Raw genomic sequence first — 14,781 nt, forward strand, 5'->3', positions numbered from 1 at the left:
AAAGTGGCGTGGGATTTGGAGTAGGACCAGGTGAATCTGATGAAACCAAAGGAGTTGAGGTTGGAGAGGAAATTCTGGAGTTGTTCTTCATTGTGAGTCCAGGTGATGAAGATGTCATCAGTAAATCTGTACCAAACTTTGGGTTGGCAGGCTTCGGTGACCAAGAAGGCTTCCACTAAGTGACCCATAAATAGGTTGGCTGTTCCCTTTAATTGTTGGTATGTCTGGTATTCAAAAGTGAAGAAGTTGAGTTAGGATGAAGCTGGCTAAGGTAATGAGGGAAGAGGTTTTAGGTAGGGTGGCAAGTGATTGGCGTGAAAGGAAGTGCTCCATTGCAGCGAGGCCCTGGACGTGCGGGATATTTGTGTATAGGGAAGTGGCATCAATACAAGCTACTGTGGCAGAACACGTTACGAATATCCTGGTGGAACTGGAATACCGCCTCGACATTCTCAGAGCTACCAAGGGAGGACACTTTGAGGTTTACTAACGTAAGAGGTCTTAAAAACCTAGTAACACTAACCTGTGTAACAGCATCAAATTTAAATTATTATGTCAAATGGTTATTCTATAATAAATTGTTATAATTAGGGTAAGACTTTGTGCTCACCCTGTATATGAAAGCAGTTTGATGCCTTGTTAGCTGTCATGATTATTGTAGCCTAGAAATCAACTGAACGAATTATTTCAATGGATAATCGCATCCTGAATGGGCATTTACTTACAGCCTAAAAGTCCATACAGTTATGCCACTTTTTATAAAAAAAAGAGCTGCTTGATGACGACCATTCATGCATTTTGTCACAGTAATCATAAATGCAAGGCCCATCAGTCTTATTTTAAATTGTGTATAATTGAAAATGATTGCATCTTTATTCACAGAAAAATAGCAGAATTTTATTAATTATTATGTTTCCTTAGATTATGGCCCACAGTAACTGTTGTTCTTGATTTAATAAATTTTGTGAGACACATGATGAGTCATTAGTTCTCCTTGACTTATGCTACAGTGTGACATTCCCTTCCTTTGTAACATTCTCCTGTCTATTCAACGCTCCTCCCCAAAGATGAAACACACAGTTCACATAGCCTGGATAGTTTATTTTTTCTAATTGTCTATTTGCAGTACTAAAATTTAGTCTTGTGAGAACAAGTAACGGCTAGCCTTTATACCATAGTTCTTAGTTTCCTTCAGTGAAATTTCCTTTTAATAAAACTAGGATGATAAATTCTCAGGGATAGCAATGTTTTTATGGCATTTTTGGAGTCATGTTAACAAAGATTTTAAATTAATGCTGATAACTGCTGCTTCAAAGCACTGACCTGCCAATCTCAATGTTACAGCTATCACATAGTAGATGGTCAGTGTGGCGTATTTTGTCTGATCTCCAGAGAGGCAATAGAAAGACATTCCAGTGTTACTTCCTGTGCATTTTTACAAGAGAAGGCCGCAGATAGTCAACAGATTCACTTCATATTTGGCAAGTTCGTTGTGTACAACATTGAATGAAAGATTAAGATATCTTGGCTCAAACACCCTCTTCTGGTCTTTGAGAAATCTACCCCTAACCTTCTTGAAAATAACATGCAGTAGACTCAACATGGAGGGGATCATCATACGTATAGGGTCCACAAATGAATATTTTCCTAGAAATCTAGGAAGGAAACTGTAAAGACGGCCACTTGTGTACCCATAAGGTAAACTGTGTTCAACAAAAGTGCCACTGGTGTAGCGATGAAGGCTTATGGCTGGGCAGCAGAGAACCTTTTCTTAGTTTCAAAATGTATTCTAAGTCTTTCATATACATTTTCTCTATACCAAGGTTGGAAGGAATAGAAAGGTAAGAAGGATCCTAGATTTCTAGGATAACATGCATTGCCAGACCCCATATATGATGATGAAAATGCCCAGTCTTTTATTTTAGGTTGTATAAAAGTGTTCTGCCATATGAGCAAAATTGATTGGCTGTGTGGGACCTTCCACTTGTTAGCTGAATTATAGATTGCTATTGTACACCATATTCGATGGTTTCTATCGTCATGACACTGTGTTCTTGTGGTGTAAACCCGTCATTACTTATGCTGGGCAGAATTTCTTGATATGTAGATTCAGTGTGAAGTCCTGCCAAATCAAATCTTTGGTTGTCAGTGAGCACTGCTACATATTCACCACTGCTCACAATGTAATATTTATGAACTCAATTTTGAAATGACAGAAGAGAGAGACAACTAGTTATGCTTGAGTAGTCTTTTGGTGCAGCATAATCGTATGGATTGTTTCAGGATTATCACTTGATATATCTGTAGTAAACAAAATGATCAGCTGACATGGAACTGACAATGGGACCATATGGAATTTTTAAATATATGAAGTTCACAACTCAAATACACTTCTCCCAAAGCAGTTTGATGCAACTCCAAAAAAATACTTGAGAAAATTGACTTTTAAGTTATAATGTGTCAATTTTTCATAAAAAAGACAATTAGATGTGCTAATTAGCATATAAAAGATTAATTTTATGTTTAAATGTTGTAACAACTGGAAAAAAGTAAAATGATCAAAATGAGACTAATCTAGTAATGACCAGTCTCATCCGCTTTATGTATTCTGGTCTTTGTGAAAATGCTCGTAGAACATGCACATTTGTTTAAAAATTTGATTCCACTTGGAATCAAACCCATGCTCCACACACAGTGAGTCAGGAAGCAAGCGAGCACTCCACCACAAAGCCACACTACCGTATTTACTCGAATCTAAGCCGCACCTGAAAAATGAGACTTGAAATAACGGAAAAAAAAAATTCCCGAATCTAAGCCGCACCGGAAATTTGAGACTCGAAATTCAAGGGGAGAGTAAAGTTTTAGGCCGCACCTCCAAATTGAAACAAAGTTGGTCCATTGTAATATGAGACACAATTTAGGTCGAATGAATGACGATACAGCTACATTAGTTTGGTTCGAGTCGTAAGCTTAGCAGTTAAGCTTTACCAGGTAGCCATTGCTACGCGTCAGGCGCTCCGTCCGTATTTATACGGGTACCCTTCCTTTTTCACTTTTTCACATGCTTCGCCTGGTTTGAATCGATTGCTTATTTTGCTTTGATCTGGTAAGAGCTGTTTTCTTTGTTATAGGTGTTTGCGTCACTCTAAGCTGAAAATGCATTACTGTACTGTGTCACGCATTGTTTTTCGCATTCTGATAGTGCGTGTTTACGGCCTGTCGCCGCTCGCGGCATGGCTTGCTTTTGTACGCGCTACCGCCGCTTACAATTAAAAAAAAAAGAGAGAGTAATCGTCTCATTAGTGAAACAATGGCAAGAGACTGCTATTTGTTGTTACTTACACTGTTGCTTTCTTTGATAATGATCAACAAGAACCAAATAATAGACTGCGTATGATAGAACATGTTCTGAACGAGAGTTAGGCGAAAATGTTTCTCCGTTTGAAAATCTTTGTGGCCGCTTCTTTAGTGCATCAAATTCTGCACAGAAATTAGTCATCTTGGAATTAAAAATCTAGTCAGTTGCCATGCTTCATTTCTGACAGTATCACTATTAGGCATAAGAATAATACGAATATAAACATGACGCGATACGCATATTCTTCCGCGTTTGCTGTTGTCTCACTCTAGTTTCGTAGTTTATTAGGCAGGCAGGATTTAAATGAGATAGCAGCAAACACGAAAGAATACATGACAAAATGTTGATATTTGTATTATTCTTATGGTGAAGAGAATACTGCATGTGATTCACATTTCATCAGGTTCCTATTCTCTTCTCACAGGTAGGAAAAAATTCAGAAAGTAGAGTTGGCCATATTGACAAACATCCCAAACAGTCTTGCATGTCGGATTTTCGTAGAACATCGAAATTCTGCTACATTCGAAGATGAACAATACGGAATTTGTATTTACTTTGTTGGATGATGTATGAAAGTGCAGTGGTTGAAACTTGGGGCGGAGAAAAAAAGCTTCTTCTTCTTTTTTTTTATGACGCGGAGGTTTTGGCGCCATGCCTGTGTAGCGCTACATATATTCGACGGCAGAAGTTTGTTGTGGCGGCAGCTACCAACATTTTTCAGAACTTCCACTTGCTTTGCACTCGATTCTAAGCCGCAGGCGGCTTTTTGGATTACAAAAACCGGAAAAAAAGTGCGGCTTAGATTCGAGTAAATACGGTACTCATTGAAAGCATGAACCTCATTTTAACATATTAAACATGGTTGGAAAACTTAAAAGTAGATTTTCTTGAATGTGTGTGTGTGTGTGTGTGTGTGTGTGTGTGTGTGTGTGTGTGTTGGATCAAACTGCTTAGAGAGAGGTGTAAGAGTTCTGAACTTAATGTACAATAAATATAAAAAATTACAAAAACCAGGTTATCTTGTGGTCCCCATGTGAGATGGCTATTACATCTTCCAGATGTAATCTTATTTAAGCTTTGATTGCCATATATTTCACCGTGGCCAACATTCTTACTACTGTTGAGATTGTAGAACTTTAAAAGTGAAAGTTGTTGAAAGCAAAAATGATAAATTGTGCTCAAGAGTCTGATGTAATCATTGAAATTATGTTTGCTGACGACATTATTAGTAGTCCTCATGACGTATGTTTGCTCACCTTTGCATGATAGCATTGATCATAGTGTCATAACAAATGTTTTAGACACAACAAATGTTGTAGACACATTGCTTATTGTGCAGAAAAATACTTCATTGGTATTGTGAGGCAAGAAATGCAATTTGTTGAACAAATCTAGATCATGGTAGAGTTGAGCCCAAGATAAGGCTGAGCTTGAGGGCTGTCAAGTTTTGTGCTCAAAGCACTTGTAGATACATATTCAACATATGGGGAAAAGTTGTCAAAAGCAGACTCTAATTTTGACTTACTGTAATACATCTTTTCACACGTTACAGGAAGGAGGCACTTGAAAGCTTAATGCATAGGTGAACTGAAACTTCATGGCAGATTAAAACTGTGTGCCGGACTGAGTCTCTAACTCGGGACTTTTGCCTTTCTCAGGCAATTGCTCTACCATCTCAGCGACCCTATCACGACTCGTGCCCTGTTCTCACAGCTTTACTTCTACCAGTACCTCGCCTCCTACCGAACTGTTTGCTTGAAACCTGTCTCTAAGAAACCAGATACTATGTAGTAACTGTTACAGCCAGTTCTGTAATTTTGGTACATCAGGAAATATTAAAAATTTAAGATAGCCTTTGATAAGCTTTTAAATAGGATGATGAAATACACAGCCTTCCATTATCTTTTGTACCCTGATTCATGACTTAAAACATGAAAGAAATTTGCCTACTAACGCCAAATGCACAGCATAAGCAATATTAGAAAATTGTAAAGGAAAATATATGAAACAAAACCCAACTAAGCTTCTGACTTCACCTTTGCCAGTTTGAAACCCTTCACACACACAGAGAGAGAGAGAGAGAGAGAGAGAGAGAGAGAGAGAGAGAGAGACATTTATTATGTTGTTGTTGCTGTTGTTGTTGTTGTTGTGGTCTTCAGTCCTGAGACTGGTTTGATGCAACTCTCCATGCTTCTCTATCCTGTGCAAGCCTCTTAATCTCCCAGTACCTACTGCAAACAACATCCTTCTGAATCAGCTTAGTGTATTCATCTGCCTCCCTCTACAATTTTTACCCTCCACACTGCCCTCCAATACTAAATTGGTGATCCCTTGATGCCTCAGAACATGTCCTACCAACAGATACATTCTTCTAATCAAGTTGTGCCACAAACTCCTCTTCTCCCCAATTCTATTCAATACCTCCTCATTAGTTATGTGATCTACCCATCTACCGTATTTACTCGAATCTAAGCCGCACTTTTTTTCCGGTTTTTGTAATCCAAAAAACCGCCTGCGGCTTAGAATAGAGTGCAAAGCAAGCGGAGTTCTGAAAAATGTTGGTAGGTGCCGCCACAACTAACTTCTGCCGTCGAATATATGTAGCGCTACAAGGGGATGCTTTGTAGGCACAGAGATAAATACTGGCGCCAAAATCTCTGCGTCAGTAAATAAATTAAAAAAAAAAAGGTGGAAGACGAGCTTTTTTCTCCGCCCCAAGTTTCGACCACTGCATTTTCGTACATTATCCAACGAAGTAAATACAAATTCCGTATTGTTCATCTTCGAATGTAGCAGAATTTCAATGTACTACGAAAATCCGACTGGCCAGACTGTTTGGGATGTTTGTCAATATGGCCAACTCTACGTGTTGAATTTTTTACTACCTGTGAGAAGAGGTGGTTGCTAATAGGAACCTGACGAAATGTGAATCACATGCAGTATTCTCTTCACCATAAGAATAATATGAATGTAAACATTATGCCACGTATTCTTTCGTGTTTGCTGCTATTTCATTTAAATCCTATCTGCCTAATAAACTACGAAACTAGAGTGAGACAACAGCAAACGCGGAAGAATATACGTATCGTGTCATGTTTACATTCGTATTTTTCTTATACCTAATAGTGATACAGTCAGAAATTAAGCACGGCAACTGATTAGATTTGTAAATCTAAGATGACTAATTCCTGTGCAGAATTTGACGTACTAGAGAAGCGGCCGCAAAGATTTTCAAACGGAGAAAAATTTTCGCCCAACTCTCGTTCAGAACATATTCTATCATATGCAGTCTATTATTTGGTTCTTGTTGATCATTATCAAAGAAAGCAGTGTAAGTAACAACAAATTGCAGTCTCTTGCCATTGTTTCGCTAGTGAGACGATTCCTCTCTTTTCTTTTTTTTTTTTAATTGTAAGCGGCGGTAGCGCGCAGAAAAGCAAGCCATGCCGCGCGCGGCGACAGGCCGTAAACACGCACTATCAGAATGAGACAAACAATGCATTACACAGTACAGTAATGCATTTTCAGCTCAGAGTGACGTTAACACCTATAACAAAGAAAACGGCACTTATCAGATCAAAGCAAAATAAGCAATCGATTCAAACCAGACGAAGCACGTGAAAAGGAAGGGTACCCGTATAAATACGGACGGAGCGCCTGACGTATAGCAATGGCTACCTGGTAAAACTTAACTGTTACGCTTACGACTGGAACCAAACTCCTGTAGCTGTATTGTCATTCATTCGACCTAAATTGTGTCTCGTATTACAATGGACCAACTTTGTTTTGATTTGGAGGTGCGGCCTAAAACTTTTCTCTCCCCTTGAATTTCGAGTCTCAAATTTCAGGTGCGGCTTAGATTCGGGAAAATTTTTTTCCTCGATTTCGAGTCTCATTTTTCGGGTGCGTCTTAGATTCGAGTAAATACGGTAATCTTCAGCATTTATCTGTACCACCACATTTCAAAAGCTATTCTCTTCTTGTCCCAACTATTTATCGTCCATGTTTCACTTCCTTACATGGCTACACTCTATACAAATACTTTCAGAAATGACTTCCTGACACTTAAATCAATGCTTGATGTTAAGAAATTTCTCTTCTTCAGAAAGACTTTCCTTGCCATTGCCAGTCTACATTTTATATCCTCTCTACTTCGACCATCATCAGTTATTTTGCTTCCCAAATAGCAAAACTTCTTTACTACTTTCAGTGTCTCATTTATTCATATAAACAGTATTTGTACACTTTATTTTGAGCTGCGTCTCTCTCAATGAATTAATGCTTCAACACTTGTACTTACACCATGTGCTAAAGTATATATTTTGAATGTAAATCAGAAAATGAAAACGCAGCACATGTTGAGTGAATTGAACAGTGAATTGTCTATTTCCAAGACAGTTATTTTTATCAGTATAAAGTAGTCATGCACTTATCATTTTGCCTTCGTTTTTCTGGAAACAATTTGTTGTATTTGTGTACAGGAAACTTATCCATTAACTTAAGTGCTCTGAAACAGACATGCCCTTAGTCTTGAAGGTATGAACAGATAGTACTAGCAGCAGATGAGCAGAAAAGATTGGGCATCGCAAATTACATTGCTATATGAAAAGATACAAAAAATTGCAACATCACGGGCAGAGCTCTTAACCCTCAAGTGGTTGCATCAATTTTTGTAACACAAGTGGTCGCGTGGTTGACTCTGTCAACCAGCCATCGTTTTCATTCAGGATGTGAAAAGTTCTACCATATTATGCTTGCTACTCAAAAAAATTGGTTTTTTAATTAATAGAAATATAAATTTTAATAGTTGACCTTCATTATTTCTAAAGATACAGTTACAAAATCTAATTAAAGAATCCTAGTTTTTCATTTAACAATACATTCCTAACACATGGGATAAAGTTAAATCACATTTGACCTGCATTTATTATACAGCAAATGTTACTCATACAGCATTTATTGGATTATACTCTCTTTATTAAACATGGCTGTATTGTTTCTACATAAAGTGTTTACTCATCCTGTTTCTTTACCTTATCCACAGTGCTACATGCACACTTTTCACACACACACATACACGGAATGCTTATTGCGTACAAACATCTTACACTGGCTACAACATTGTTTTTTCTGCTGCACACAACGTAGCGACTCTTCTTTGTTTGGAGGTTCTTACGGTTTATAAGGTGCCAAAAATATTTTGAGATAATTTGGAAGCATTGAAATGTGGGATCTTGTAACTAAATGATCTTTCATAAGTTGTTGGGACAACTGTTCCAAAAATAGCCTCCTTGGTTTTGTGGGTTTTCTGCATTGCAGTGAAACAGTATTTCGATATTGATACCAGCGTTGTTTAGTAAAGCGAATAATAAAGCTATCATCCGCCTCCTTGTTACTCGTGCAACAGAATATTTACTGCACATTTGGTCAACTGTGTCAACCCCTCCTTTTGTCATGTTGTAGTCCATGATAATGTGTGGTTTATTGGTATTCTCATTAGCTGTGCCTTCACTGTGCATGGTGCTAAGCAGAACAACCAGTGTGATATCTTCGTGGTATCCAAACAGTGAAGACCAAATGTTCCTGGATTTCAGAGGCAGGAATTCTGGAGGGATTTCAGTTTTATTTTTCTTCAGAGTTCCAATGCATGTGAAGTTTCTGTGCAAAAGTGAGACTGCCAGTGGATAACTGGTATACCAATTATCAAAAGTAATATCCTGATTTGATCACAGCAGCGGTTCTGCCGGACGATGCACAATATGGAACGGTTTACTTGACACCTTGCGTACTTTGTTGGTTTGTTCGGTAGGTACTGAACAAACAAACATCTCCCTCTGAAAGGTATCAGCATCTATTCTACGGTCACAAACTGTCCCAAACTATAGCTTTCTTTACAGTCGGTGACAAATTTATCTACATATGGCCTGATTGCTGCTAATTTGTCTCTCTTGTGTTTTTGTGTTCATCAATTTGTCGTCAAATTTCGCGCTTCTGAGGAGAAATAAGAACAGTCTGTATGACATGCAAGCTGTAATGGTCTTCATACCAGTACCATTTTTACTCCAAAGTTCCTAAACATCTGTTTTATTTCCACCCTTGAAGCCAGTCAATATAAGGATTCCAGTGAGGGCATGTATCTCTTCCCTAGAAGTTTCCTTCATGTTTCCCCCTCTAGAATAGATGTTCTGTGATACTAAGTTTCTGATATGCAGATTGGTGTATTCCACAAGTGAATCAATCATATCTGCACTAACAATCCTATTGAATGCTGTCACTTATTGTGTAATACCCTTAGCAGACCTCTTCGGACCAGGTAGAATTTTTATAATATTTTTTGAGGGCGTTTTCAGTGTGTGGTCATTGCTTTGATTGGTGAGTGTCGTCAGCACATTGTGGCATGTGACCAGATATTTTTCAGTGTTGCCTGTCTTCAGAGGCGCCACACATTGTCAGCTTTTACGTGAAAAGAGAGACTTTGCATAATATATGTACATATAATTCAAAATGTAATAAAGTTGAATAAAATGTGTTGATTTTCTGTTGGGGAAAAATGAATTGCAAATTTGATACTAAATGTGCTCTTAATATGTGTACCAAAGCCTGGTTTTGTCATTATTATTGAAAGTTAGGTTAATTTTGTTGCTTACTTAAGAAATCGAATTGTATTTCATTGCTGTTTTGTAGGAACTTCTGTATCAGAAGGCTCACTCCAGCCTCCAAGCTCCGTGGCCTTGAGTTTCCACAACAACTGCACAGACCACCTTAGGCCTGATTTTGTAGACGATTATCTTCTCCCTATGTTTGAAGACTACAGTGATGATGATTTCATCGACTCTGACAACGAGTATGACTTCGGTAGTGGTATTGATGAATATGATAGTGACATGTCTGATTCATATGATGCATTTGAAGGTATGTTATATGCACAATTCCTGATGTAATCGCTATCAATGTTGAACTAGTTAAATATTGTGCTGAAGAGGTGTTTTAATATTGTGCCTGTTTTTTTGGACACTGGTATCTGTTATTTGTGAGTGCTGAATGTTTTGTGTGCTGGACTGTTGTGAAGTTCGTAGCAGAATTTGGTTTGTAACTTATATTTAATTTTTATTTATGTGGCATCTCGCAGAAGTTTGATTCCATCACTCCTTTCTCATTTACCTCTCTCGTTTTGAGAACACATTTCCTCAGCATGAGGAAACATTGTGTTGTAGCTGAATTGTTAAGCTACAAGGAGTTAGAAATACTTTTTTTTTAAATTAAAGTGACAATTTTACAAAGAACAAACAGATTGATAGAGCCCACAGCTTATCTGTGATAGTAACAGTTTTTGAAAAAATAATCATATTTTTGTAACAATTTAAGCTTTTTGCTTGTATGTAAATATGAAATACAACTGAATAATGTGAAATGTGTAAAATACATATTTGTTTGGTAATATACAAATGGACTATTATACGTAAACACTATAGCTAATTGTTCCAAAAACTTTTACAGTCTGTTTTTACTCGTTTGGGCTAGCCTCAGACACTTTTTATTCCACTTGTAATAACTTTGAATAAATATCTGTTAAAATTGTTTTGTTAAATTTTACTCCTCTAAGACGAATATTTGTTACCTTGCCTTTATAATTTTTTTCGTTGGGCACCTGTAGCATGTAGACATCTTTTGTACCATAACATGTTCCATATTAGATGTTTTATTTTAAAGCTCTTGAATAGCCATACTTGGTTTGTATAACTATATTCATAGAACACAGCAGATGCAAAATTCAACCTTTACTGGTCATGCTCATCATTGTTGGGGACAAGTAGTTCATAGATTGTGAAAATAATTTTAAAAAAGTTTCTCTTTTGGCTGTTACTCGTGAAACATGCCTCTGTGTTATATCTGTACGGGGCAGCACCCGTGGTGCCCTACTTTCTGTTCTGTTTCTCCATTTACGGATAGTGGGTGTTTTGTAATGGAACTTCCCTTATTTCTGATAACTGATTTATTATGCTGAAGCTTTAGATGTGAACATAATGTTTCATTCATTTCAATTTTTTTTACCAATTCTTGCTTAATTTTTTGTCTTGCATGTCAAAAACATTTAATATGAAAATTGCCATGTGTGAAGCTGAAAGAGACTATAGAACATTAGTTCTTGGAGCCATTTAGATCTGTTTTTGTATTTAAAAAGCTGGGCACAAATTAAATTTTTCACTGTGTAGATGTTCATGTCTGCAATACAATAACTGGGATTTCACAAACTCCTGCTCTTCCACAGCTAAGTAAATATTGCTTTTGGTCCCATGAAAGGAAGTACAAAAAATACAAAAGGAAGGGAAGATATTTCAGAAAGGGAGCACAAAAAAGGAAAACAAAAATTGATATGAGAGGTAACTGGCAAATGAAATTTGGAGGCCAGATTCTGTATGTACATGACATAAGTCAGAAAATGACAGGGCACAATAATTTTACTGCTGCATTAACCAGGAGAACAGTAGTATGTGTGTTGGCTTCTTGTGATAGAAAATGCTGGGTTTGGTACATTCTCTACTGCATTAAATGTAATATATACATATTTTTAATTTGTGTGTGTCTGATCTGTTCTGTAAGGCAACATGAGGCCTGCTTATAGTTATGTAAACCTTTTTAACACACAGATAAAATGACAGCGGTGATTTATTAGTAGTTTTGCTCATCTGACATTAGCAGCTTTAAATATTTATTACTCAAATGGTAACACATTAGTGTACACTTTTGCTTAGTGCAGTTGTGTTGACAGTGGTGCTTAGAAGAGCTTTAAACTTTGTGTGTTGCCAACAGGGCACTGAATACCTGAAGATGCCAATGTCTGATGAGCAAAAATAATAGTAAATAAAATTACTTGTGGCAGTTCATCTGTATATAAATTACAATGATCACTTAGACTTCTGCAAGCAATGTTTGTCCTTGATAAGTAAACATTCTTCTTGAACTTGATTATTATATATTCGGACTTTTGTAGTGCATTTACTTACCCCAAACCCCCTGTGTCAAAGGCAGTTGAGTTCTACTCATGGAGACAACACACATTTGGTATCTTGATGTTCAACTTAGGCACACCTGAAGTAACATCTGCCCATAGGTTTATCTTCTCTGACTGTTTAGAAATCAAGACAGTGGAGGAAATTAAATAATTTTGATTTTTCCACCTGATGCACTAAAAATTAGTGTGCTGCTGCTGCTCTTACTTTCCCAGTTACAGTGATCAAAAAGGAAACGTTTCATCCTGAGACAAATCACGTTTATTCCCGTATATGAATTAAACATAACATATTCATTGCAGATTGTGGAGTTTTCTGGAAGGTTCTATGTTTGAGTGCTTCGTAGTAGTGGGGCTGGTGGTAATAAGTTATGCTCCACCATAAACATGGTGTGAATATTCTAACCCAGGAACTCGTAGTACGTGTGTGTGAAATGTATCTCAAATACAGTGGTTAGTATTGAACAGCTACTGAGAAATAAACATTAGCAAGGTAAAATACTGTTACTTGATTGTGGGCTGCAATAAAATGCAAGCTGTCAAATTGAAATTTTTCACAATTTCTCATCTTTTCCAATTGTCCTACCAACTGTGTGGGTTTTGCAGGTGACAAATTGCCAGTGTAACCTTAAAAAAATTTAATAATAAAACTGATGGTTGGTTATGTCATTTTCTGAATGTTAGTTGTTACTTTATGAGGTCCCCTACTTGGTTTTTTTTAAGTAGAGATCAATATTTTGATGATGCCTACACAATGAGGTTGAATAAAAATTATATTAATGTAAATAAGTACACTGGATTATTTTGTTCTGTAGAGGTTAATATTCAGTAATTGTTGCTGGTTGGGCACCTTGATATTCAGTTGGTAGTTAGGATATGATGAAGCATTGAAACCCTTTCACAGAATTAAGAAATTAGTAAAGTGTTTTCAATAGTTCACGTATTGGTCATGTATGTTATGTCAGTGTTGAGAAGTTTGTGTGATGTAAATAATTCCCAAAAGTTGCAGTCCTGTAGTGAGATGGAAAATCGGCTCGTAGACAGTGTGAGCATAAAATTAGAGGCATTTTTGGTTGCATGGAGATTGTGTTGAGACTTGTGCTCACATGTAAAGTAAAGACATATTACAGGAGGGTTGATCTGAAGATGATACTTAGTAATTGAAAAGTTAGAATATGAAGAGATTGAGCATCCAGGCTAGATATTGTGTAGGTATCTGGGATAAGTATCTTCTCATAATTTCTGGGTGAGAATGTTCTGGCCTTTATTGTTTAGTGTAAATAAAAATAAGCTTTTCTTTGTCCTGTTAAACATGTTTTATTGCATTGTCATTCTTAAAATACTTAAAATTTTCAAGTGTGTTGTTGAATCCTTTGGTGAATTTGTTTTAAATGTACCTTTGTTGTGTTCAGAGATTTAGGTTCAAAGTGTGTTTTTTGTCATTAAATTACATTATGTAATGATTCAAACCCCTATTGAGTGTGTGTGATGCTATTGTTTTGATTTGGAATGAGAGCAGAGAAAAAGGAAACCAATTTAAAAACAAAAATAACAAGCTCCACCATTAAATATATGTAGGTTTTGTAGAGTTAGTTTTGCCGTAATGAAAAATTTAGTATTATGGTTTGCATGTTTAAGTTTCATGTATTGGTGAATGTTTAATATTTGACTGTTAAGAAACTGTAATACATATCATCTGCAAATTAAACAAGAAATAACTATAGATTGCAGAAATTCTACTTAGCAGATGGCAGCTGCCACAGGCATAGAGGTGGTGTACACAAGCTTTCAGAGCTGCTAAAGTGAAGATCAGCTGGAAGGCCAGTCATTGTTGGCTGCACAGAACCATGCGGAAGTGTACCACATGAGTGATATCTAATTGCACATCAGTGACATTTTTGTCTTTGTTCATGCTGTATTTGTAAAACTTACTGTTCAGTCATAATGTTATGTGCTGAGTGATTATTTTGCGCTCACAGCATTCATTATGAGTGGTGGTAAGCGATCACTCAGTGCTGCACAAAAAAGTGAAGAGGAACAGTGTTTCATGTGTATCAGTACTTTAAGACAGTCTTCTGTTGAATCCACACTGGCACAAGATGTCGCACCAGTGACAGCCGACAGCTGAAGTGTATGGTATTGGTTTTAGAACCATTCAGAGAATATCTAGTGAAGTAAGATGTCTATCCAATCCTGCAACTCAGCTGTCTTTGTCACCAGGCAAACAACTCAACCACAAAAAAGAATTAAGTGACCCAGATGAGAAACTGATTTTGTTCACCCTGATTTTTAAGGTGTCAAAGGTTAAGAACTCTGAAGAAAACCATTCAGAATTGGACAGTGTCTTCAAATGGTGGTGCAAAGAAAAATATCCCTGTGCATTCAGTTATTGTCGAGGATAATGCATCCACAC

The 14,781-nt window shown here is 37.0% G+C and overlaps 1 protein-coding gene across 10 annotated transcripts in view; it reads left to right on the top strand.

The window, feature by feature from the left end:
• The window catches only part of LOC126094558 (F-box/LRR-repeat protein 7-like), an 87,647-nt gene that overhangs the window by 68,915 nt on the left and 3,951 nt on the right, over nucleotides 1-14,781 (top strand). For all 10 annotated transcript variants that reach the window (XM_049908998.1, XM_049909000.1, XM_049908999.1 and 7 more), the window contains one exon: nucleotides 10,043-10,270. In XM_049908998.1, coding sequence (XP_049764955.1) covers nucleotides 10,043-10,270 — 228 coding nt within the window. The remainder of the gene's footprint in view (nucleotides 1-10,042; nucleotides 10,271-14,781) is intronic.

Source organism: Schistocerca cancellata, chromosome 8, assembly GCF_023864275.1.
Source record: "Schistocerca cancellata isolate TAMUIC-IGC-003103 chromosome 8, iqSchCanc2.1, whole genome shotgun sequence".
Classification (NCBI taxonomy): Eukaryota; Metazoa; Arthropoda; class Insecta; order Orthoptera; family Acrididae; genus Schistocerca; species Schistocerca cancellata.